The sequence below is a fragment of the Lepidochelys kempii genome, chromosome 3, assembly GCF_965140285.1.
Source record: "Lepidochelys kempii isolate rLepKem1 chromosome 3, rLepKem1.hap1, whole genome shotgun sequence".
Taxonomy (NCBI): Eukaryota; Metazoa; Chordata; order Testudines; family Cheloniidae; genus Lepidochelys; species Lepidochelys kempii.
The window spans coordinates 110,379,893-110,407,266 of record NC_136382.1 but is presented as its reverse complement, the minus strand read 5'-3'; the positions used below and the strand labels follow the sequence as shown (position 1 = coordinate 110,407,266).

At 40.7% G+C, this 27,374-nt stretch overlaps 1 protein-coding gene across 2 annotated transcripts; it reads right to left on the bottom strand.

Moving 5' to 3' along the window:
- Positions 1-27,033, bottom strand: STX11 (syntaxin 11). Of its 2 annotated transcripts, none has more exons than XM_073337522.1 (2): positions 26,514-27,033; positions 1-3,375 (listed from the first exon to the last, which is right to left on the bottom strand). In XM_073337522.1, exons 1-2 carry the CDS (start codon positions 27,031-27,033, stop codon positions 2,504-2,506), a joined length of 1,392 nt encoding a protein of 463 aa, XP_073193623.1. In that variant the 3' UTR covers positions 1-2,503. The 2 variants fall into 2 exon arrangements, with proteins under 2 accessions (XP_073193623.1, XP_073193625.1); XM_073337524.2 differs by lacking the exon at positions 26,514-27,033 and adding an exon at positions 4,655-4,776.
- Positions 27,034-27,374: the final 341 nt, after the last annotated feature.

The window sequence follows — 27,374 nt, the reverse complement described above, 5'->3', positions numbered from 1 at the left end:
TTTACCATTATGCTGAAACACTTTTATTGCATTTCTAGATATATACACGTACAAAAAAGAAATACAATTAGAACATTTACATAACTTTATCATAAAGGGGGAGGAAAAAGCTACAATACACAGAGCAAACAGATTCACGTTTTTCTGGGGCCCGATTTAAATCCAGATTATGATATCCTCGCTTTGTACCTTTCTTCAGAAACAGTCTCACTCACTTGATTGGGACTACTTATGGAGTAAGGTGCTACTCAACATGACAACGGCTCTTAAATATTAGTAATGGGTGCCAGCCAGTCCATTTGACGCCCCAGTCTCTTCCCCCTTACAGTTCAGATTTGAATTGTTTGAATTTTCCCAAGCAAATGTAACACTGATGGCTTCAAGACTTCACTGTATACCACAAACATTCTCTTGTTTGAGGCTCATTTGTCCCCTACATAAATTCTAGCTAATGAACACATGCAAATACAGGCACAGGTGCTTCATATAATATTTAGTTCAAAGCAGTGACTTTCAGCTTGAGAAAAAAAAAAAGTTCTTGTCCACAGTTCTTCATCTAACTCCCTCATCCTCCATGTGGCAAACCTGTCCAGCAAGCAACATTTTCTTGCTAGGCAAAGAAAGCTTAGAAGTGTGTATCAATTTGTTTTTGCAAGGCCTTATTGTTTTATAAGTAATTTAAAATAATTTGTTACAATATACATTTAGTGTGCAAAAGACAGAAAGAGAAACCTTTCATTGTGAAGGGTGCAGAAGGATAGCTGGGAGCATCTGGGCAGGAAATCACCAAAATACAAATGTGAAATGTTAAAATATAATATTATTAAAAGGACATAAAAAAGGGGAAAAAGTTAACCAAACAGAAGATCTCTGAAGTCACTAACTTCTGGAAAGGGGAGGGAAAAAAAAATAAAAAGTCTTGTATGAGTTCAAAGTACCAATAAATCACAATGTAGCAGAAAGCTGCTTAGAAACACATACTGTAGTTGGAATATTGTGCATACTTTTGGCATTGCCCTCTGTTCTCATTAGGACTAACACGGAGCACAAAGGACTTCAAAAGTAAGGGCCAAATTCTTCAGCTTTCAATCAAGTGAAACCAATGTAATCAATTAAGGACTGCAAAATTTGGCCTTAAATTTCTCTCTTCCTCCCTTTTTGTCCAAACCTAATATGGTCAATCAGAAATGGTTTTACAGGAAGGAGGGAAAACTTTTCGAACCCAATAAAAGGAAGTGTAATTTTGACTCCAAAATGTTGGCTCATACAGGAGTATTGAATAAAGGCGTCTATTCTCTCTTCAATATGCAGTTGTTCCAGAGGCAGAAGACAGTCCTATCTGTCTTCATATACAAACCAGAGTAAACATTGTTATTAATACCTTCATGTTAACAAATACAAAACACAATATATCAATACATTGTCTTACAAAAATAAGCATCTATTTACAAGGTAAATCTGTCACTATAACTTCAAATTTGTGTGTGTATGTGAATCACTAAAATGTTGCATTTGCCTTCCAGACAAATGTCCATTTATGGGTGTTAAGTCACATTTGAGAAGAGATGGCTGCATTAATTTTATTTATAGGGCTAAAAATCTTTGAAAAGTTTGCCATGACCATTTTCAGTCCTCCAGCAGATGACATTACAACCTTAAAGAACAACATTAAAACAGAGTATTTAAATGACTAAAGTAAAGAGTCAATTGAAGAGAGGTCTTAATTTTTCAGTGTTTCCTGTGACCTGGTCAAAATTCTGGTGTGTTCACAATGATGAAAGGGATGGGGGGAGAGGAATGAATACTTCTTGGGACCGAGTTTGATCTTATCTACACTGGAATAGATCAAAATTCACTTCGTTCATTTCAATGGAGTTCCACTGGTGTAAAACTAGTGTGAGATCAGAATCAGGCTCCTTGTGTAAAAAGGTTTAAGAAAATAATTCTATATTTTCTGTAAATAGTTTAACAGACTTACTGTTTCTTCAAATGAATGTGGCAATGAATTGCTTAAGGATTGCATCACATGGGCTCCAAGTTTCCTAAAGGCAGGCAAACTTACAAAGCACCACAGAATTACATCACTACAGCAATAGAGCTGTACCCTATGCAGTCTCACTGTGGAAGATAGAAAATAGCCATCTCGTGGTACACCAACACTCATCCTTCATCGATTAACCGATTAGCCTTTCATTCATTCTTTTAAATTAGGTGGTGTCAGGTTGGAGCATGTATCATTTTATGAGGCTCTCTTAAGCACTCTAGCCTAGATTACAACCAAATAGGTTAGGTTTGAATTTTATTTATTTTTTTTTTAAAGATAATAAAATTTGCCAGCAACATTTGGCTTTTATTAGCACAAAATCTAAGACAAGGGGTAACCACCACCCCCCCAAAACCAAAAGCAATCCTGTTCCAAAGAGTAGCCCATTTTAAAAGTACTATTTCAATTGTACATTCTTAGGGCACATTCAAGTTGGTCTGTAAGGCTTGAGTAGGAGAATCAGCTTTTGCAGCACGAAAAGCAACAGCAGAGGAGTGTTCGACAAGGGTGTTTCCGCCTGTATTCCAAAGCTTTCCTCACCTGACATTTAGCCTCTCCTACATAGTCCTCAACTTTTTCCACGTTCAGTTGAATGATGTCGAAGGTGTCAGCCTGTTGCTCCACCAGTAGTGCCACCTGCAGAAAGAGCTCATGAACTTCCCTGATGCGAGTCTCCAACTTCATCAACTCTTTGTGTCGCGTCTCTATCTCATTCAATGCTGCACGAGCCCCTCTGACATCAGACAGGAGATTCTCGGAGAAAACGTCCCACTTGCCTTGCTCAATCATGTCCTCAATCTGGTTTCCGGAAACATCCTTGCCCATGATCTCCAGCTGTCTCTGGATCCGAATCTTGCAGTTCTCCCGCTGGTTCATCTCTGCCTCATTGTACTCAAACATGGCTTCCTGAAAGGCATGCATGAGGTCAACATAGTGATTCTTCGATACACGGGTTATGACAGACATCGTGCCATGTTTTGTTTCAGCATCTTCACTGAAGTCTCTCATTGTCTGGAGTTTCCTGTGGATGCCTTCTCCACGGGCCTTGATGTCTTTGGCGATGCTGTTAGTATCTCGTTTGATACTACTAAGACGGCGCATGGAGGTAAGAAAGCGGTTATTTTGTTTACCTAGCCGTTTGACGTCCTCTTTCAGGTGGAGGTTGTCTGTTCTGATACTCTGGACATCTTTGTAAAGAGCTGCGAGGGCATCATCAGTCTCGAACAGGAGGATTTCATGAGGTAAAATCTCATCATCCTCATTGTTAGGAAACTGTTGGTTATAAAGCCTAGCTAACTCATACAGTTCATATAACCGGTCTTTCATCCTGCCTGTAGGCAAAGAGAGTTGGGGAGAAGGGAAAAAACAAAAACAAAACAGAAAAATTAAAGAATGTATTAAAATGAAAAAAAAATTTTTTTTTTAAAGTTTCACATTTAAAGTATCTTTGCATAAAACACACCACAGAATACCAGTTTCTCTTAAACTTCCCTGCATCGCTTGACACAGGTCATTGGATTAGAGGTGCTAAGACACTGGCACTTGAGTCCCCCTGTGGTAGCAACAGGGCTCAGTAAATTCCCCCCGCCCCTCCCACTTTTTTACTCATGCATTATTGAAAGCTGTGCATCCAAAAACCTGTCAATAGTTAAAATAAAAAAACATTGCCATGATTCTTGTAAACAAATAATTAAGGTTTAATAAGAAGCTTGCAGTCATTACTGCAGTGTGTAGAACAGCATAGATCTAATTGAAAAAAAATCAAGATTCCTCTGCACCTAGATGCCTTCTAGACCCTAACCCTTTACTGAATCACTGACCCCAATGATCAGAAATTCTGCCTTTGCAGTTCCTGCCTCAGTGAAACCTGTCAACATGTTTGCAGAGTACAAACACATGCACAAAAAATGTAGCAGGGAAAGAACTGGTTACAAGGATTGATAGGGAAAGGTTCAGGCTGGGATTTTAGGAGAGGAGGGGGGCACCTAAGGGGATCCATGTCTGTTAAAGCCCAATTTTGGTGTCGTTCAGTGAGCGCTAAATGTGAAGCTGTCAAGGTTCCTTCCCTACTCTGAACTCTAGGGTACAGATGTGGGGACCTTTATGAAAACCCCCCTAAGCTTTTTCTTACCAGTTTAGGTTAAAAACTTCCCCAAGGTACAAACTTTGCCTTGTCCTTGAACAGTATGCTGCCACCACCAAGCGTTTTAAACAAAGAACAGGGAAAGAGACCACTTCGAGAAGTCTTCCTCCAAAATATCCCCCCAAGCCCTACACCCCCTTTCCTGGGGAAGGCTTGATAATAATCCTCACCAATTGGTACAGGTGAACACAGACCCAAACCCTTGGATCTTAAAAACAATGAAAATCAATCAGGTTCTTAAAAGAAGAATTTTAGTTAAAGAAAAGGTAAAAGAATCACCTCTGTAAAATCGGGATGGTAAATACCTTACAGGGTAATCAGATTCAAAACATAGAGAATTCCTCTAGGCAAAACCTTAAGTTACAAAAGGACACAAAAACAGGAATATACATTCCCTCCAGCACAGCTTATTTTACCAGCCATTAAACAAAAGAAAATCTAATGTAGTTTCTAGTTAGATTACTTACTAATTTAACAGGAGTTGGAAGCTTTGCATTTCTGATCTGTTCCCAGCAAAAGCATCACCCAGACAGACAGAACCGTTTGTTCCTGCCCCCTCCAGATTTGCAAGTATCTTGTCCCCTCATTAGTCATTTTGGTCAGATGCCAGCAAGGTTACCTTAGCTTCTTAACCCTTTAAGAAAAACCCTCAGATGAAAGGGTTTTGCCTCTGGCCTGAAGGGATTTTACAGCACTATAGCATATAGTATATAGAAAGGTGGTTACCCTTCCCTTTATATTTATGACAGGAGCAGACGCAGAACCAACTCTTTATAGAGCTAAATAAAAACTAAAACTAAACATCAGATTATCCTAGTGGCACGCCTCTTCCATTATTGGAGCACTGTATGTTTATTTTCAAAATCTTGGTACTTGAGACATAAAACTAAACTATCGACAGCAAATACAAGAGATCAAATTTACTAAAGCAAGGATTCTGTGGCACTGCAATTTAGAACCTGGAATTCCATGACAGGGCCGTTTAAATTAAAGAGAGTGATTACTGAATTAAATAAGAACATGAATAATGCAATAAGCATGCTGCCTCTAGTGTTCTATGTTTTGACACTAAACTGAATTTTACTCTGCCTTACGTTTTCATTTTTCAAGTGCATGTCCACGCTAGCCTTTACAAAGATGTTAACTACCATGAATTAATTGACACTAAATTATTTCAAGGTTAAAAAAAAAAAAAAGCTTAGTGTAGACATGGCCAAAGGGTATAGGTGTGGACCCAGTGAAGACAATGGCAGTCAAAAATGCAGATTTATGATCTGTTGCATAGTTTTTAAAAGTTAAAGAACAAAAACAAAATCCTAATTGCAGCCCCCTCACACAGTAACTACCCTCTTTGACGCACATACCTTAAAGTTTTGTAGAACAGGCTTAGCAGGAATCTTGCTAGGGATTTTAAAGAGCTTTTAAGCCACAATTCTGCAAATGCTCATGCATACGCTTATTTTTATGAACATGAATAATCCCACTTAAAGACACTGGACACATGCAAGTGTTTGCAGGATTGAGGCCTTAGGGCTTGTCCTCAAGGCAAAATTTACCAGTGGTACCAATAAAATTATAGTAGTATAGCCCCAGAGTAGACACACTTACCTTGGCATAATAGTGGCTTTTTTGGTTTAGCTTTATTCCTTTCCAGGCAATAAAGCTAAAACAAAACAAAACCACCCAAACAAAAACCAAACCAAACCACATTCTTTACACCAGTATAAGGCTATGTCTACACTGGCAATTGAACGACAAAACTTTTGTCTTTCGGAGGTGTTTAACCAGCCTCAAAGTCCCCCGCCCCCCAAAACCAAAAACAACACAAAAGAAAGGGCAAAAGCTTTGCCGTGACAAGCACCAGTGCGAACAGCGCATTGTTGGCAGGAGCGCTCTCCTGTCAACAATGCAAACGCCACTCATTGTGGGAGGAAGTTTTTTGTCAGCAGGAGAACTGACAAACAGCGCGACTTTTCTATACTACAGATAGCTAATAGCATCAAGCTGTTTGTGGTGATTTAAAAATACATACTACAGTAGCAGAAATGAGCTAAGGCACAGAAATCTCTGTCATTTTTTGAGGCCAAAAAGGTTTTTAAATTTGTTAACTTAAATGCAGTGTTGCATGAGACATCTCCCCACCACCACCACAGAGAAAAGAAAAAGATGGTTTGGGTCCTGTTAAGACAGAGAATTCAGTCTTCCACAAAAAGCTTGTGACAAATTAAGAACGGGGACCTAGCATGAGGTTTTGGTGCTGGAATATTTCTTGCCTCTTTCTGCTCTAAAAGCAGGCCCTGAGCACCTTCTCATGAAACAGAATGATTTACTCCTAACAATTTCAAAGAAGATATTTGTCTTCCTGTTCTCATAGTAGGTTTTATAACCAAGTTTTACATGCCACCATCAATAAAATGGAAGATGTGAAATAATATGAAATTATTTGGGCACTGTTGTGAAGCACTGGAGAGGCAGACTAGGAATTCAGCCACTCTAAAAAGGATCAAACTGCCCATGAAGTACTACAGTAGTCTAAATCCAAGATAAAAATAATTGAAAATTAATTCCTTACTCTTAACAGTATCTGAAATTTTTTAAATTGCAAGAATACTTTTAGAGAATGTAAATTACGCTTCACCATGTGCACTCTTTGTTTTCTGTATTTCATTCAGTTTAGATGAAACACACAAACAAACAGGATAGCTTAGATAGTTTTGCTTATAAATTAGTTTCCTTTTTCAATTCTCATGCACTAGTACAATGCTAAAGTGTTTGGGGATAGCCACCACAGGAGACTATTCAAAAACAACAACAAAAACCCTACAGATAGCCACTGAAGTTAAAAATAAATACATAAAAAGTAAAACAAAAACAATTGTGTTAGAGAAATATAAATAGCTATACCCACTTCTCTCTTTCATGAGAGCTAACCCCTAAACGTGTGTGTCATAAATATAAAGGGAAGGGTAAACTCCTTTAAAATCCCTCCTGGCCAGAGGAAAAATCCTCTCACCTGTAAAGGGTTAAGAAGCTAAAGGTAACCTCGCTGGCACCTGACCAAAATGACCAATAAGGAGACAAGACACTTTCAAAAGCTGGGAGGAGGGAGAGAAACAAAGGATCTGTGTCTGTCTATATGCTGCTTTTGCCGGGGATAGATCAGGAATGGAGTCTTAGAACTCTTAGTAAGTAATCTAGCTAGGTATGTGTTAGATTATGATTTCTTTAAATGGCTGAGAAAAGAACTATGCTGAATAGAATGACTATTTCTGTCTGTGTGTCTTTTTTGTAACTTAAGGTTTTGCCTAGAGGGATTCTCTATGTTTGAATCTAATTACCCTGTAAGGTATCTACCATCCTGATTTTACAGGGGTGATTCCTTTACTTCTATTTACTTCCATTTCTATTAAAAAAGTCTTCTTGTACGAAAACTGAATGCTTTTTCATTGTTCTCAGATCCAAGGGTTTGGGTCTGTGGTCACCTATGCAACTTGGTGAGGATTTTTACCAAACCTTTCCCAGGAAGTGGGGTGCAAGGGTTGGGAGGATTTTGGGGGGAAAGACGTGTCCAAACTAGGTTTCCAGTAAACCCAGTTAGAGTTTGGTGGTGGCAGTGGATATTCCAAGGACAAAGGATAAAATTAATCTGTACCTTGGGGAAGTTTTAACCTAAGCTGGTAAAAGTAAGCTTAGGAGGTTTTCATGCAGGTCCCCACATCTGTACCCTAAAGTTCAGAGTGGGGGAGGAACCTTAACAATGTGTCTCTCTTTAAAGTTTAAACTCGTCCTCTTCATAGGCAGCCCATGAAAGAGAAACTGCTTAAGTTTGCAGAAACAAAAGGAGTACTTGTGGCACCTAAGAGACTATGCTCAAATAAATTTGTTAGTCTCTAAGGTGCCACAAGTACTCCTTTTCTTTTTGCGGATACAGATTAAGACGGCTGCTACTCTGAAACCTGCTTAAGTTTGGTTCAAGATTTACATTTTGCAAGAACAGCTTATATAAAACCTAGGATCGAGGGAAGCATTTCCACCTCAAAAAACAAACAAATCCAATTACAATTAAATTAAAATAAGCATCCTCCAGCAATATTGAAAATGCATCTATTGCAGCATGGAGGACCCAAAAATGAAAGTGTTGAAACAAACATTAAATTGATCTCATTGATTTTCATTGTCGAAACTGAGAGAACTTCAAGAAATACATACACAACCCTCCAACAAGTGACAAACACACACTTCTAGTGATTTTAAATATTAGTACATAGGTAAAGAAGTGTGGTTATAAATTGACAATGTTCCTTTAAGTCCATTCTACATCCTAAGGTGTGAAACTAGTGGTGAAGACTGTAGGGGAGCTGTAGTCGGTCAAAATGACAGCTCCGCTGGATTTAAAAAAAAAAAAAAAAAAGAGTTAGTTGGTACTTCTTAGGGGTGCAAAGATAACCCGACAAAACCCAAAGCTAAGCTGTCTGAGAGTGCAGACAGCCTGAAAGAGGTGAAAATGAATCACATTCATCTGAATCAAGTGTCATCACTGTAACCTAATTAACTATGCTGTCATTTTAGCAGAAACATTTCCAGTATGGTTTTATACTGAGGAGTCCAGTGATGCAAAAAACATTTTACTGCAGGTCATCTAGCCGATACTCAGTTTCAAATGTCATAAATATATAGTGATGCTAGTTCGCTTTCACTAGATCTAAAATCAAAGCACTATTAATGGTAAGCTAATTCTCTGGGTGAGGTGCAAAAGTACTAAAACGGTGTCAGTTGAAAAAATTTCCCCATTTAAAATCCCTTAGCAGTAAATAAGAGGCAATTTGAAGCACAAGCACGGAGCACTGCTCCAACTTCAATGAACTAGCTTCACAACGCCCTTTTGAGACAAAGGAAGGGTCATCACCATTTTATATATCAGAAAGCTAATACGTGCACTCTCTCTACAAGAACACTGTTTTTGAAAGTTATTCACTTCACAACCATCAAATATGGCTCCAGCATTGCTATCACAGTACCTTCAAGAAATGCTCCAAGAATTAATTCCTTTAACAAGAGCAAAGAGGATTATGTAGCTAGACTTATTTACATTGAGATTCTCACATTTGTTTATAGTGTGGACCACAATTTTAGAAAGCCTCCCTTGTGGATCACCTCCCTCCCATTCACAGTCATCATGACACATCCCTGTAGTAACTAGAGAAGTTACTGTACTTACATTTAAAAAAAGAAGTCAAGCAAGGAGTGTATTTTTAGTAGTCTTTTCATACGATTTAGCAGTTGGACGTTAGAAAAGCCTGCACTATGTGACTAGCCAACTCTTTTCTGTCTCTCTCTTTCTGTCACACACAGAGAGCGTTTAATAAAGGTTGCAGTTCTGGTCCATATAGTGAGTGCTCCCCAAATTAGGTAAATAAGAGGAAAGCTAATCAAACCCAAATTCTAGACACAACAGAAGCGAAGAGAACTGGATATGTGTCTATATGCACAGGCTGATTATCAGAATTGTACAGCTCAACAATTAGTCTAGGGCAAGATTTTCAGTGCTTATTTAGGTGCCTAAAGATGCAGATAGGTTTCAGAGTAGCAGCCGTGTTAGTCTGTATTCGCAAAAAGAAAAGGAGTACTTGTGGCACCTTAGAGACTAACCAATTTATTTGAGCATAAGCTTTCGTGAGCTACAGCTCACTTCATCGGATGCATACTGTGGAAAATACAGAAGATGTTTTTATCCACACAGACTAGGATTTGTGCTGGAAATGGCCCACCTTGATTATCATACACATTGTAAGGAGAGTGATCACTTTAGATAAGCTATCACCAGCAGGAGAGTGGGGTGGAGGGGAGAGAAAACCTTTTGTAGTGATAAACACCCATTTTTTCATGGTCTGTGTGTATAAAAACATCTTCTGTATTTTCCACAGTATGCATCCGATGAAGTGAGCTGTAGCTCACAAAAGCTTATGCTCAAATAAATTGGTTAGTCTCTAAGGTGCCACAAGTCCTCCTTTTCCTTTTTTAAAGATGCAGATAGGTACTTCTGAAAAATCTCACTAGGCACCTAACTTCCCTAAATCTGATGTTCACATGCTGATTAAAACACCAACAACAAAACAAAACCCTACCCGGTGGTGGTCAAAGCCTCCTGTTACAGCCCAGTAACTAGTGTTATCAATTTAAGAAAAATATTTTACAAAAAGTTGAGTGTGAAAAGCAGCTGAGCAGGCAAGAGATATAGTTCATAATTCTACACTTATTTTAACGCCACAATCGACTGAAGACGACTTGGAATATCACATCAAAGTGGTTGATGTCAATTCACACCTGTGGCGACAACATGTAACATGAAACTATTGTACCAAAACTCCTTCCTGGCAAGCCTGTAGAATCCGGGTTAAAGCGCCATTGTCATGTTAACATTCTGTGAATATAGTTTTTTTTGGTATGTTGAAGTTGTAAAACCAAGCATTAAAAAAAACTGGGAAATGCCAAGATGATGGTTGTCTGTGCAACCTTTGTTTGCGCCTCTCTTGTGTGATTCAGTCTTTAAATTATATGATCACATATTTCCTCCGCCCCCACACACCCCGTGCCCCTGCCACATTCACTGAACAGGATGGACAGTGCTCACCAAATGAGCAGCTATTCAATATTTTATATTCAATGTATGACCTCAGGTTTTATTTATTGCAAACCATTCGAGCCATGCACTGAGTATAGTATTAATTTCCGCATGGGCTTTGCCATGGTACTCACTGTAATATTTGAGTGTTCAAAAACATTAATAATTTATCTTTGGATAAATTACATCTGTGGGGAAGGGTGTTAAAGCCCCATCTATAAAAGGGCAATAAGGCACAGAGAGATTAAGGGCAAAACTGTCATTAGTCCACTAGTTTTGGGTGCCCAATTTGAGATGCCTAGGGCCTAATTTTTCAGAGAATTGCTTTTGTAGTACTTCACATATTTGAAGCACAGTTCCCACTGACTTCAGATGCAGCAGTGAGGTGTCCAGGTAGTGTGGTGAAAGGGGAACACCCTGACTTGCCTGAACATATAGGGGGTGAGGTATGGGAAGCAGACAGGCAGGATGGAGGATGTGTTCTGGGAACAGAGGGAGAAAGGGGCAAGCTCTGGGAGGATGGGAGCAGAGGAAGGTAGACAGGAGGACTCACATGGGGAAGGAGTGGCAGGATCAGACTGGGTGATATGGGGCAACTGTCTGCAACCAATAGAACATACTCTTTCAGAATCTGGAATAGAACCCAGAATTCCTAGTCCCAACAGTTCTTTGTTGTCAATCAATAGCAGCAAAGTGGCAAAGAGTGTGTACTCCTCCTCTAGTGGCTTGCCCAAACAGAGCATAACAGCCTCTTAATGCTACCAGTTGACCCATTAACTCAAGTGGAAGAGGTCTGTTCTGTGGATCTACTGCTGATCCTCGAAATTGCAAAAAACAAACGAACAACAAAACAAAACAAAAAAACATATTCAAAGAACATTACGGTTACAAAGTCAAGCATTCAAAAGTTAGGAAATGCTAGGATTGAGGTTGCCTGGATTCTGATCCTGCCTCTGCCATAGAGTTGCTCTGAGGTGCTGGGCAAATCTCTTAAACTAAACTTTGCGTGTGTAGCCACTAACTGTGTGTTCCACATTAACTTCACTCTCAGACATAGCCAAACCATTTTAGCGAAAACATTTCAAAAAATTCAACATGAGGCAGGCATTCGGCATGAAATTTCAGCCTGAATGGCTGTTTAGCTAATTATAAGCAACTGAAAGCAGGGTCTTAAAATGGACAGTATCGGGCAACCTTAACAATGGGTGGCGTAATTATAATTAAATAGCACTAGGGTATAAAATATTATTCTTTGACAAGTACAGGCAGTCGAAGTTGGTCCAGATATTACCTCATCCAACTGGTCTCTCTAGTATCCTGGGACCGACAAAGCTACAGTCACACTACATACATAAGTATAGGCCTAAACATTCACCCTTTGAAATTAGTGGTAACAGTCCCATTGATTTCATTAAGCTCTACGTGAACAGGTGAGAGTATTTTGCACGCTATCATAAAGACTCACTTAGGAATATGCAGTATTGTCCAATGCTGTGATATTGTGAGGACCAAGCACAACAGGGGAAGAGATTCCAGAAGACTGGAAAAGGGCAAATATAATGCCAATCTATAAAAAGGGAAATAGGACAACCCAGGAAATTACAGACCAGTCAGGTTAACTTCTGTACCTGGAAAGATAATGGAGCAAATAATTAAGCAATCAATTTGCAAACATCTAGAAGATAATAAGGTGATAAGAAACAGTCAGCATGGATTTGTCAAAAACAAATCATGTCAAACCAACCCAATAACTTTCTTTGACAAGGCAACAAGCCTTGCAGATTGGGAGGCGGGGGGGTGGGGAGAAGATGTGGTATATCTTGACTTTAGTCAAGCTTTTGATGCTGTCTCGCATGACCTTCTCATAAACAAACTAGGAAAATACAACCTAGATGGAGCTACTATAAGGGCAGTGCAAAACTGGCTGGAAAATGTTCCCAGAGAGTAGTTATCAGTGGTTCACAGTCATGCTGGAAGGGCATAACAAGTGGGGTCCTGCAGGGATCAGTTCTGGGTTCGGTGCAAATGCAAAGTTCTCCATTTAGGAAGGAACAACCAGTTGCACACATACAAAATGGGAAAGGACTGCCTAGGAAGGAGTACCGTGGAAAGGGATCTGGGGGTCATAGTGGACCACAAGCTAAATATGAGTCAACAGTGTAACGCTGTTGCAAAAAAAGCAAACATCTTCCTGGATGTATTAACACGAGTGTTGTAAGCAAGACACAAGAAGTAATTCTTCAGCTCTACTCCGTGCTGTTTAGGCCTCAACTGGAGTATTGTGTCTAGTTCTGGGCACCACATTTCAGGAAGGATGTGGACAAACTGAATAGAGTCCAGAGAAGAGCGACAAAAATGATTGAAGGTCTAGAAAACATGACCTATGAAGGAAGATTGAAAAAATTGGGTTTGTTTTGTCTGGAACAGAGAAGACTGAGAGGGGACATGATAACAGTTTTCAAGTACGTAAAAGATTGTTACAAGGAGGAGGAAGAAAAATTCTCTCTTAACTTCTGAGGATAGGACAAGCAGCAATGGGCTTAAATTGTAGCAAAGGAGGTTTAGGTTGGACATTAGGAAAAGCTTCCTAACTGTCATGGTGGTTAAGTACTGGAATAAAATGCCTAGAGAGGTGGTGGAAACTCCATCAATGGAGATTTTTAAGAGCAGGTTGGATAAACACCTGTCAGGGATGGTCTAGATAATACTTAGTCCTGCCATGAGTGCAGGGGACTGGACTAGATGACCTCTCAAGGTCCCTTCCAGTTTTAGGATTCTATAAAAACCTGACTGAAAATGTCCTGGTTTAGCCCTCATTTTTTTCATATGTAATTTTTAATATTCATTTTGAAATGTATACTTTCAGCAAGTCTGTCCCTCTAAAGAGTATTTTCCTTTTGCAATTCAACTGTTCTCAGACACACACGGAATGTAGACTACCTAATGTCTGCAACAGTCGGGTTAGGTGCTTGAAGCTAGATCCTCTCCTGGTGTAAATTTTAAATTTAGCCAGCTAAGTATCTGTCCCATAGTTATTTTCCCATGACAAAATGAAACTTCTGTCTATTAGTCACAACCCAAACAGTTTTCCCATGATGCATAGGAGAGTTACAAATTCTTGATGTGGTATGTGTTGCAATAAGATTGCAACTACTGTACGTTTAGCTCTCCGAAATACCTGGTTACTGAGTGGCTTGGGCAGAGCAAACTTTAAGTACAAGCAAAAGCTGTGTCAGCTAATGAGGGCTCTGAATTGATGCAATTTAAAATATCTGTCAAAACAAGATATTTGCAGTAACGGAATTCAGTGGCACAGGTGACCTATTATTTCACAGTGCTGCAAGTGTTCATTTCTACTATTGCTCCAGTGTTATGCATCATGCTGCTTCACTAATTATCACACTGCCACGCAGCGTTCACTCTCCAAATTTAAAAAGGCAAAAACCAAACAATTGTCTCTAACTGCAAAGGACTAGTTTCAGTTTAGGCAGAGCTGTTACTGCTTGATTCAGACAGTCAACTAAACCCTGATATGTATCATAGCAGGCCAGATCTTTGATAGCAGATAGCACCAGAAGGCTAATTGATTAAATGAGCTGTAGCTCACGAAAGCTTATGCTCAAATAAATTGGTTAGTCTCTAAAGTGCCACTAGTACTCCTTTTCTTTTTGCAAATACAGACTAACACGGCTGTTACTCTGAAACCTGTTAATTGATAACCGGAACTTATAACAAAAAAAAACAAAAAACCACCTTTGTTTAAGTTTTAGGATGTACATGTCCAGTGCCCTTGACTTTTGAGAAGAAAAACTAGTGAAATTTCCAAAGGCTTCAATGCTCCGTATATCACAAACAGAACTGGGGAAATCCAGTGTGCTTTTGTTTCTTTTTTGTAGCATAAATAAATTAATCCACTAAGTAATAACAGTTAATGAGAATTGGTTAATAGCATTTACTTCCCCAAATTCTGGCGAAAATCTTAATACTAATGTGGATGTGGATATAGCAACAGGATATATGGAAACAATAAAGGGTCAGTTGCCACCTAAGAAGATAAAATACAAACATTTCTAAAATGCATTTTGAGCCACAATACACATTCTTCTTTCATCTGCAACTTCTTCCAAGAAGCTAAGAGCTAATACATATTGTAATATAAAAAACATAAGAATTGCCATATTAGATCAGACCAGTGGTCTGTTTACTCTAGGATCCTGTCTTTGGCAATAACCATTACTCAATGTGTCAGAGTAAGATACAAGAAATCCTGCAGTGGACAATTATGAAATAACCTGGCTATAGGAGAAGTTTCTTTATAATCCCATCTCAGTATATTCCTGTAGTTTTCCCACACTGTGGACAATTTAGTGCTGATGGACTTTCACCCAATTAGATCATTTGACTGTCCAAGCATTCCTTTATGTATTTATGCAATGTTGCAGCTGTGTTGGTCCCAGAATATTACAGAGACAAGGTGGGTGAAGTAGTATGTTTGAATGGACCAACTTCTGTTGATGAGAGAGACAAACTTTCCTTTGTATGTATGTATGTGTATGGGGGTGGGGGGGATGTGAGAAAACCTGGATTTGTGCTGGAAATGGCCCACCTTAATTATGCACATTGTAGGGAGAATGGTCACTTTGGATGAGCTATTACCAGCAGGATAGTGAGTTTGTGTGTGTGGTTTTTGGGAGGGGGGTGAGAGAACCTGGATTTGTGCAGGAAATGGCCCAACTTTATTATCATGCACATTGTGTAAAGAGTTGTCACTTTGGATGGGCGATCACCAGCAGGAGAGTGAATTTGTGTGGGGGGGTGGAGGGTGAGAAAACCTGGATTTGTGCTGGAAATGGCCCACCTGATGATCACTTTAGATAAGCTATTACCAGCAGGACAGTGGGGTGGGAGGAGGTATTTTTTCATATTCTCTGTGTATAAATAAAGTCTGCTGCAGTTTCCACGGCATGCATCCGATGAAGTGAGCTGTAGCTCACGAAAGCTCATGCTCAAATAAATTGGTTAGTCTCTAAGGTGCCACAAGTACTCCTTTTCTTTTTGCGAATACAGACTAACACGGCTGTTACTCTGAAAACTTTCCTTTGTCTGCAGTAGATTAGAATGCAGTCACAAGACAACAGTCTCATGCTCTTCCTTAAATTATTCTGATTTTATTTAAGAAACATTGAAGTACAGCTGAAATGTTCATTTTAAAAGAGGTTGACATTGATCTCATGACAGTTTTCTAATGACTTATTTCAGTTATGAAAGTAATACTTATTGTACAGTAGATTTAATAATTTTGTCTGGTGGATGCAGTTGGGCAAAAGTGCAGTTGTGTGATACAACATTAACTTGGAGAACAGATGTCTTTTACAACATGGATTTGTTAACAAGATGGCTTTCATAGGAGAATGATGATCCGTCATCTCTCCAAAGGTAACACAATTTTGAGTAGGGTGTGTATTGTGTATTTTAAAAAGTCACTGTGCACATTAAGTAGTAGCTGATATTGAAGTTAGTTCTTGAGATCACAGTACACACTAAATCAAGATGTTTTGAAATTATGGCCTTTGAATTATAGAAATACAAGAAGATCAGTAGCTACTGAACTATTTCTTTAGCATTTTTAGAACTTAACACGAACAGGGAAAGGAAGGGGATGTAAGCAGGGAAGAAAGGGCTGCTTTGGGAAAGCATCCTGTACTTCTGAAGTTATCACAAGCCTGTCAGCTCCCAAAACATCACTCCCTGACAGTCTAGAGAAGCAATTCTCTCCACTATAGCCAGCAGCTTGTAGAACTATAGACTGCGATCCCTCAAGCCATGTATCTGTTTTTCCTCTCTCTCACAAACTAGCTCTGCACAAGGCTACATACAGTATAGATACACACAAGAGGACTTGTGGCACCTTAGAGACGAACAAATTTATTTGAGCATAAGCTTTTGTGAGCTACAGCTCACTTCATCGGATGCATTCAGTAGAAAATACAGTGGGGAGATTTATATACACAGAGAACATGAAACAATGGGTGTTACCATACACACTGTAAGGAGAGTGATCACTTAAGGTGAGCTATTACCAGCAGGAGAGCAGGGGGGAAAAAAACCTTTTGTAGTGATAATCAAGGTGGGCCACTTCCAGCAACTGACAAGAATGTCTGAGGAACAGTGGGGGGGGGAGGGGGAGGAATAAACATGGGAAAATAGTTTTACTTTGTGTAATGACCCATCCACTCCCAGTCTCTACTCAAGCCTAAATTAATTGTATTCAGTTTGCAAATTAATTCCAATTCAGCAGTCCCTCACTGGAGTCTGTTTTTGAAGTTTTTTGTTGTTGAAGAATTGCCACTTTTAGGTCTGTAATCGAGTGACCAAAGAGATTGAAGTGTTCTCCGACAGGTTTTTGAATGTTATAATTCTTGACGTCTGATTTGTGTCCATTTATTCTTTTACGTAGAGACTGTCCAGTTTGACCAATGTACATGGCAGAGGGGCATTGCTGGCACATGGTGGCATATATCACATTAGTAGATGTGCAGGTGAACAAGCCTCTGATAGTGTGGCTGATGTGATTAGGCCCTACGATGGTGTCCCCTGAATAGATATGTGGACACAGTTGGCAACAGGCTTTGTTGCAAGGATAAGTTCCTGGGTTAGTGGTTCTGTTGTGTGGTGTGTGGCTGCTGGTGAGTATTTGCTCAGGTTCGGGGGCTGTCTGTAAGCAAGGACTGGCCTGTCTCCCAAGATCTGTGAGAGTGATGGGTCATCCTTCAAGATAGGTTGTAGATCCTTGATGATGTGTTGGAGAGGTTTTAGGTGGGGGCTGAAGGTGATAGCTAGTGGCATTCTGTGAAGCATATACTCACCAACAAACACACACACCACACAACAGAACCACTAACCCAGGAACCTATCCGTGCAACAAAGCCTGTTGCCAACTGCATCCACATATCTAATCGGGGACACCATCATAGGGCCTAATCACATCAGCCACACTATCAGAGGCTTCAGAGGAACAGCCGTGTTAGTCTGTATTCGCAAAAAGAAAAGGAGTACTTGTGGCACCTTAGAGACTAACCAATTTATTTGAGCATGAGCTTTCGTGAGCTACAGCTCACCTGCACATCTACTAATGTGATATTTTCAATCATCTCATTCTCTCCAAGTTTAGAGATTTAAGTGTACCCTGGGGTGAGAAAAGTCATCCTTTAACACCAACTGTAACATTTAAAGACCTACAGAAATCTCATAAAACTATCAAAACTTCACCAACAGAATATTGCAGGTTACAGCTAAGACCTGCTTCCTTTCCTCTCTGGTAGGATGAGCTCTCTCTCTGCTTATCCACCCCTGTGTTTTAAGTACTCTACATAGGAGTGTGTCCAATTGCCAAGGTCATAGGCCAGTTCTCTTTTAAAGACTTGCTCACACACAAGGGTCTACTTCTCTTTTCCCTTTCTTATTAAGATTTAATTAAGCTTTTCAGGATAAGCTTGCATCCTCCACCCCATCATTTATTTGAATAGCTAAATAGCAAAATTCTTGAATACTAAGTCCCATCTCAGAGCACGATGTCATCCCAGAACACGTTAATTACATATGTCTAATGCCATATCTAATTCCCTGGACATGTTAGCTTTTAACGATGCTTCCAGCCTTTGATGGCTTTGTTTATCCAGTAGACTCAATCTTCAGGATGTCTATTGTCTTCCCCAGATGATAAGAAGAACTAGGAATCAAAAACAATTAACATTCAAATGCTTGGTGCCTCTAGCACTATGAAATGAGGCATTAACCACTTGAATGTTAATTGCCTTTGAGTGTCCTGTTTGACTAATCCACATTTCTGTAATAGTGTTCAACACAGAGCAAGACTGTATTGCATCTCCTGAGTAACACTTCCCACGTCTATTTATATCTCATATTTCCCAGGCTTATTTCATGACCCTGTCTACCTTGATATTTCCAACATACCATTTATCATGTTATCTGGATGCTAATATTAATGAGTCCCTTACTGGTACCAGCCATCTTTTGCAAGGAAAAAGTTTTATTGGACCTTTTATCCAGAAGGCTTGGGCTAAATGAGGGTTGGGAGCAGGTGAGGATAGAGATAGATGTGTAATTGCTTTGTTTCCTTCCTTGATGTATTTATGCGCCAGCAGTGGGCAAGAATTTTAACTTAGAGTATTTTTTTATTGTTTGTATTCTAGCAGCACCACAACATGTAAGTGAACATAGTTCCCGGATAGTCAGAGTAGAAAGCCTGTTTTATTGTACCCAGCTAGGATTCAAATCTCTTCAAGAGTTAATGAGACCATAAATTAGTTTTCAAAGTTCTCTGTGGGAAAATTCTGTACAGCTTGTGTATCACTACTGACCAGTTTCCAGCATCCTAAGACAGTCTTCTGACCTGGATTCGTAATAAGAGTCCCTTGGTCATCTTGGTATACAGACATAGAATATCAGGATTAGAAGGGACCTCAGGAGGTCATCTAGTCCAACCCCCTGCTTGAAGCAGGACCAATCCCCAATTTTTGCCCCAAATGGCCCCCTCAAGGGATTGAGCTCACAACCCTAGATTTAGCAGGCCAATGCTCAAACCACTGAGCTATCCTTTCTCCCCTTCATGGGAAAGAAGGTATGAATAGTGGAAGTCTAGAATGCTGGAAGTCACTCTTCGAATTTGATTGATTACAGCTAAGTAAGTTTGGTTTCTGAGTGTCTTATACCAGGGCGGTGAAGACTAGATTAAAAGTTTCATTCACCCTCACTGTAAGGCCCATGAAACAGAGTTAACCTTAGCATTTTTGGTCCCTCCCCCCCCCTAATATTGCCGATTCCTTTTGACTGAGGATCATACATGTATGCCAAAAGCATTCTAAGGATTTGGGTGAGGGTTGGGGAGAGGATAAATTAGTTGGGTGTCCTTGAGTGTACAGGAAAGTAATTCTACAGGATTGTACTGGAGACTGTGCATGTCTACCAACTTTTTAAAATGGTTTTGCAAGAGGCAATCATCAGAAACACTGAAGGCTTGGGGCTAGTGGGCCCATTTTGGTGAATTTTAGCATTTGTACGGCACTTTATAAACAACATCTATTCATCACAAGACTCCTGAGAAAATATTTATTTCTTCAATTTTAAAAAAAAATACAACTATAGCTACACATCCAGTGTTCTGGGCTCTTACCCTATACATTAAAAACAAAAAACACAAGATAAAACAAATATATCTTTATATACACATTTTGGTAATTAGGTAAAATAGAGTAGAGGAGTTAGTGACTTGAATAGAGTCACAGAAATCATACGTTATGCAAGTTATACAAAAAGAAAAGGAGTACTTGTGGCACCTTAGAGACTAACCAATTTATTTGAGCATGAGCTTTCGTGAGCTACAGCTCGGCTGTAGCTCACGAAAGCTCATGCTCAAATAAATTGGTTAGTCTCTAAGGTGCCACAAGTACTCCTTTTCTTTTTGCGAATACAGACTAACACCGCTGTTACTCTGAAGCAAGTTATACAGTAACACATACATATCACTAATGCAAGCAGTAAGACACAGCATCCATGCATTTCTGGGCAATTACTATACTTCTTGGGCATCATTATGAGTCAGTAGGCAGTATTAATAATACTAAGCACTTACTCATACTGTAATGCACGTAATGTAATGTTTGAACATATAATCACCACGATATTCCTGTATGGAAGACAGGATCAAGTGACTGTACCCATATGTAACAATCAGGGTCCTGATACACCAAGGAGAAAATGGGGGTCTGAACCCCAAAGAATAAGCAATTGAATCAGCTGTTCGTATATAGTGTTACTATGTATAAAAAATGTCAAGTAAGATCTTTTATTAAAGCTCGTAATGTTCTGAACTCAATGGTCATTAGGGGACACACACACACACAGGTTTTTGTTATAAATGTATACATTATGTGTAGAAAATTGTAATTTTAACTACAATACCTCTAGAACATCATCTCACAGCAGTGTGGTGAGGCAATCAAGCAGGGAGCAATCTCCCAGGCCAGGTGTTTATAAAAAACCAGCGTCAAGCACCTACATTGTCCAGCCAGTAAGAGACGTTATGGGAAAACAAAATTTGAAACCTGAAAAGAAAATCCCAGTCTGGGAAACCCCCCTGCTCTGTGTCACCATGAATTACCACACTCTGAGAAAAAGGGAAGGGGGGAAAAAAATAAAGAACTGCAAACCCTGCTAAAAGGGAAGGGATCTGAAGTGAAGACTATCCAGAAACTGAGGGCCAGCAAGAAAGTGGGATCCTGTCTGGGAAGCACTGGATCCCCTCTAGGACCAAGGGCATACTGGGAAACTGTTCTGATGCAATAGGTAACTTGTATTAGAAAAGGGAATACCAAAATGTAAAGCCTGAGATTACATCTTTATTTTCTGTGTAACTTGGATGCATTTGCTTTCCCTTACTATTTCATCTTTGAATCCATGGATTTTTCTGTTAAATAAACGTTTATTTTTACCCCAAGCAGATCTTTATTGTGCAAACTGTGTGGAGCGTGTGTGCCAAAGTGAACTAATAATTGGGGGCAGGTTTCACATCTTTGAAGGTGATGAACCAGAGGGGAAAATTCCAAGTGGCTGATGGTCAACAACTTGGGGAGATGGATTGGGGGGTGGGGGAGGAGAACTTGGACCAAAAGTGATTGTTGAGGTCACCATGCAAGTAGTAACGAGGCTGGTGGAAGCCAAAGTGGGACCTCATGCTTGTAAGCTGGCTACTTGTGTCAGAGCACTAAACCATAGCAACACAGTATTAAGATACCCAAACGTACAAGGCAGATATGACAGAACCCTTTATTGGTCTGGGTGATGCCCCCAAACGTCACACCACAGAAGTACAATATGATCATGGAAATACTATTTCTATTATGAAATAGAATTTATAAATAAAAAGCAAGCAAGAGGACATTAAACATACATCTGAGCAGTAACATCAGGTTGTCAGTGGTTATCAGTCAGATAAACCAATTTATACGGATAATTCTAAAGATAGACCATACATCCTGGTGTAATGAGTAAGTTTATGAAGATAAGAGTGGAGGAAATTTTTAAGTTTCAAATAAAATCAACACAGAATTTAGAATACATATCTTGAAATATCATGGGGGGGCAAATGGGGAGGTTTGCATTCTCATATAGTTATGCTGCTGATCAGACAGCATTTTTAAAAACTATCTCCAACCAACATTGTGTTACAACAGATTATTGTTCAATATTATTATTAATCTAAATTAGTGCCTTGATACAGTTAGGGCCCTAATTTTGAGGGTTACTGCAACCACTACAGCAGCTCAAAAGCTATAAAGGGTCCAAAAAGCCAGCTTAACTGGCCCCAGGAAATACCCCCGGCAGTTACACCCACATCCTGCAAACTCAGCACAGGGACATGCCAATAGTTGGAATGCTTTGTACTGATTATTCTGTAGTGCATACCAATCCATGTCAGGGACTGGATCAGCACATGTAACAAGAGAACCCTGGAAGTGAAAATCCACTTTTGCAATGCTAGCCTTCCCTTCCCACCCCATCCCTTTCCACACACCCTATTACACTTGGAGAGAGAGCACAGATCGTGACCTTTAGTCTATAGCTGCAAAATACTGACAAGCATTCCACTCCAAATACAAAAAATGTAACCACTCTTGCAGAACTGGACCCAGTGGCACAAAGCACTTCTTCCCAAGGCAAGCCCCTGATGAAAATGAATGGGAATCATGCCTGAGAGCCCAGGAGTCGGTCCCTATTAAATTGTTCTTTTTCTGTGGCAGGATCATGTTGTCCCTATCTCATTTGTGTCTACAATGCATATATATTCTTTTAGAGTAGATATTTTTTGAGATGTAAACTGAAACTAGTTTGAAGCAGAGGGCCGATCTTGCACTCTAGTTCATTTCAGTCCAGCCATGTGCAAGACCCATAGTCGTCCCCCACCCAGCTTGCAATTTAAGTTAAAACGGAAAGCCACCGCCATGAGGAAGTTAACCTCTATATCTTCTTGTACATTTAAAGCAGTAGCTTGTAATCTGCCTTGGCCACTTGTCATATACAGAGTTGTGTCTGTAAAGGCAAGTCAAAGATTAAAATCAGCAGCACTGATTAATGAGATCATCCTGCACAAGAAAGATTTCCCTAAACAGAGAGAGCAATGTATTCTTTGTTATACTCCTGGGACACCAGCAATGTTGACAATGGTGCAAAAGCATAACTAGAAATATTATGGCATATGGCACTTAGAGTATCCTTTCCTGATCAAGTATATAGAACCTCACAAGGTGTTTTTCTTGTTTGTGTTTACAAATTGACTTCTAATACACAACTGCAGCCACACAAGTCAGTATCATAAAAGGCTCTGCAGTGCTAGATCTATTTTATGGATAATGAGGTGCTGATCTGTAGAAGTATATGGGACTGCCTTTGGTAATTTGTTTCTTTTTTTTCTTTTCTTTCTAATAGATTCTTGAGGGTAGTTTGGGTACTTTCCTATTCTAGATGCATGAAAGATTTAGCAAGGAGGCATGGGCTGAAGTGTTTTCAGAATGACGGCAACATTCATCAGCTTTATCTCCGGCCTGGAGAGCGTAGCTGAGTGTCTCTTGTGGTTCAGGTGAAATTGAGGAATGGATAACAGTGAGCTGGTTCAGACTTGAGCCAAATAAAACTGAGACGTTTATGGTGGATGGGGGAAGTAACTATTAGGTCTGCTTTCATTCAGGGAGGCCACGTGTCGTTTGTTACGAGAAGTTCACAAATTGAAGAGCTGGTCAGATTTCCAGATGATTTCAGACAATCAAATATCAGCGACCAGGGCTACTTTCCCCCCCATTTGTGTAGTCTCAGTTTGCAAACTTTTCTCTCAAATACATATATTCAGTGAAACAATCCAATACTCAGTGGTAGAGATTGCTGGAATCATCCTGAAAACATTTTGACTTTTCATTTTAAAAGAAAAAGTTTGGCAATTGCAAATGAAAACATTTTCATTTTTTGGGCAACCATTTTCAATTTAAAAACAAACTGAGGAAAGCAGACACCGCATTTTTTTTAATAGTTGAAAATGTTTCTTATGGAAAGAAGTAGTGAACTTGAGCATGTAAGTTACCAGGCTGCCACTCTATTACTGTGTACCCTGGTACAGAACATGGCTTTAATCTCTTACTAGATCCTGCCTGCAGTGTGGAACCCTATTTGTGCTGCTCCAACAGCACAAACCCACAGGAAATTCCTCTTGCTCTCTCCACCCTGCCTCCCCTTCATTCTGAGTCAGGTACAACACATGTGCCCGTCTATAGTTGTAATGTACTATAGTACTGTCCCTCCACCACTCCTCACACACTATTTTTGCTCCATAAGCATGCAAAGAAACTACGACAATAAAAAGAAAAGGAGTACTTCTGGCACTGTAGAGACTAAAATTTATTTGAGCATAAGCTTTCGTGAGCTACAGCTCACTTTGTCTGGGGGGCAGAATGTGAGAAGGAGAGGACCTCTATTTGACAGCAAGGTAACACTAATTTAACATTAGTTAAAATCAGAAATTGCAAATTGCACCGTAGAGACTAACCAATTTATTTGAGCATAAGCTTTTGTGAGCTACAGCTCACTTTATGTAGCTCACGAAAGCTTATGCTCAAATAAATTGGTTAGTCTCTACGGTGCCACAAGTACTCCTTTTCTTTTTGCGGATACAGACTAACACGGCTGCTACTCTGAAAACTACTACAATAAAGCAATTTGTGACTTTAACTAATGTTAAATTAGTGTTACCTTGCTGTCAAATAGAGGTCCTCTCCTTCTCACATTCTGCCCCCCAGACATATAAGTATACATCTAGACTTCCCAGCACTATAAAAATAATAACTTAACAGTTTATTAGTACCATTAAAACTATAGCAGTAAACCCAACCAAATCACATGGTTAACCTTCACGACAGTATGGCATGACATGTGATTTTGTATGCTGTTGTGTTGCACTTATTTGCAATGATCAGAAGCTACTATTACCACAGAAAATGATAATCTGCAACATTAGGCACATTATCCACGAGAAGATGTTGTGTCTCACCCTTCTATTCTTAATAGAAACCTAACAACACCTGTTATCTTACCGTTTTACACTAAAGGGAAAAACCAAAACATGGAGACTAGCTGGCTAAATCCATTGTTTAGTTCATAAATTCACCTGCCATATTTAACTGGTCACTCAATATATTGTCTGTCCTCTAAAGCCTTAAGCAGAAAAAAAAATTATTCATGGGGGAAGGGCACCATAAGAAAGAATAAAGGCTCACCCTCAGCTTCTCAATCTGAAAAATAAGAATACTGTCTTACCTATCAAAAAGGAGCATCACAATTACACAGCCCTTTGAAAATTTAAAGTGCTAAGTAACAGCATTATCAGAAAATCATGCCACGGTTTAAGTTTTCCTCAAACTGTGAGGCCTTGCATAAAAGCCACTGATTTTCCTTCTTCGATGTCTGAACACTTAAAAAAAAGAAAGCCTCACAATTCAAGGGTAGGAACAGGATGTTTAAATTACCATTTTCAGGCCAATGCCAGTCCTCTGGTCACTTCCTGTCCCACTAACATACAGTTTGTATTACAAAAGGCCATCTCAGGTATATGCAGGTACTCATTCATTTTAGCAGGAATGTCAATTCCAATCAGTTAGTAGGAAGAGCCAGAGAAAACTAACTTGTTCAGTCAGTTAATCATGGGTCATTCTGGGGTGGCTAAGGAAAGAGCAAATGACTTTTATATTCTGGATCTAAAGGCAAATACACATATTAGCTGGGTTTGGACTGTAATACACTACCAGAACTGTTAATGAAGTTAGCATTTGTTAGGGTACATAGACTGGAGAAGTAGGGAGATCCTGATTTTGTTCTTCTTAGTGACAGGAAGAAGAAATTACAGCTAAATACATTTAAAAAAAAAGGATTTAAAATAGTTTTCAGCCAGATATTATAAATTCACCTTCTAAACCTGTTACTTTCTTGAAAAACAGACACACTGCATCTCTTTTCCCTGAGATAAGAAAGAAACTATTTCAAAGCACACCCAGGTTCAGAACACTAGCTCGGTCGGACACCATAATATTGTTCTCTCTTTTGCTTCTGTTTGAAAGGGCCGTGATACTTTCCTTTCCATCTCTCTGGAGAAGTACTTGAGCCCCAGGTAGTCAGTTCCTACGTTCCCCTGGAGGTTTCCAAATGTGGCACAATTGGAAGGGCACCTGAACTGTGCTAGTTTCTTACTGGCTGATGGTCTTCCAATTAAAGCAACCACCCGTTCCTTGTTAGGAAAGGGAAATACTAGGACACCGGCGCCCCAAGTTCCCGTCCTAACTCGGATTGTTCCCTTAGTCCACGGCCACCCCTCCGCCCGTCTCCGGCGGGTACCGCATCGGCCTGTTCGGCGAAGTTCAGATGCTACAACGTCCCCCGAAGCGAGCGGCTCAGCTCACGCCCACCCCACCCAGCCGAGAGCGGGGCGCGCCCCTCCCCAGGCGGCGGAGAGGCGTCAGGCGGACTCGGGGCTCCCACGAGCAGCCGAACGAGAGAGGGGCGCTCGCCGCCAACCCCAGGCGGGCCCCGGCAGCCCTCGGCTCGCTCTGCCCAAGCCGCAAGGCAACAGGGCCCCCGGCGGAACTCACCGCTCCAGGAAGATGGGCGCGAGGCGGCGCCCTCGCTGCTTGCTCCAGCCGCGTCCTCGCGCAGAAACGTGCCGCTTCCTCGAGGGAGCCTGTCAAGCCGGGCTGGGCGCAGGGAGTTTCCCCGGCCCCTCACGGGCCCCGCCCAGGCTCCTCCCCCGCCCGGGCCCATTGGCCGCAGGTCCAGGCCGCGGAGAGCCGGGGAGCGGGCGGCGAAGGAGGTTTCCAGAGCCTGGGAGCGAGCGGGGGAAGGGGGCTCCAAGTGGCTGCCTCGGCATGGGGCGAGGGGGAAGCCCGGGGTCCGGAGGTGGAAATGGGGGGTGCGCGGGGCTCCCCCAGGGTCTGCTGCGGGAGCCGTGGAGGATTTGGGGAGCGCCTGGTACAATCCCCTCCTACTCCCCCACCAGGCCTGCTTCAGGGGAGAGGCTGGCGGTGGGTCACTTCCGAGAATTGGCTGAGGGGTTTCCCCAGCTGCTAGGAAGTGTGGGTGGCTCTGGTTGTAGCCAGCAGCTGGGTCCGCCATGCTCCTTGCTACCCCCTTCCCGGTGCTCTGGTTCAGAAGGGGCCTTTTGCCAGCTGTGCCCAGATGAGCGCCTGGTGAACACGTGCAGGGGGCCAGCACAACCTCCCTTAAGTGGCTCTTTTAACCCTGCTCTGTGCTGCTGATACTCTCACCTTCTTGTCAGCTGTTCGAAATGGGCCACCTTCATTGCATTGGCCCCATTAGCACTGCAAACGTGATTTTCGGGTAGTATTCACCCTTTCTTGTCAGCTGTTGAGAATAGGCCACTTCCACCTTAATTGAATTGGCTCCTTAGCACTGACAGCCCCCCCCCCCCCAACTTGGTAAGGCAACTCCCATCT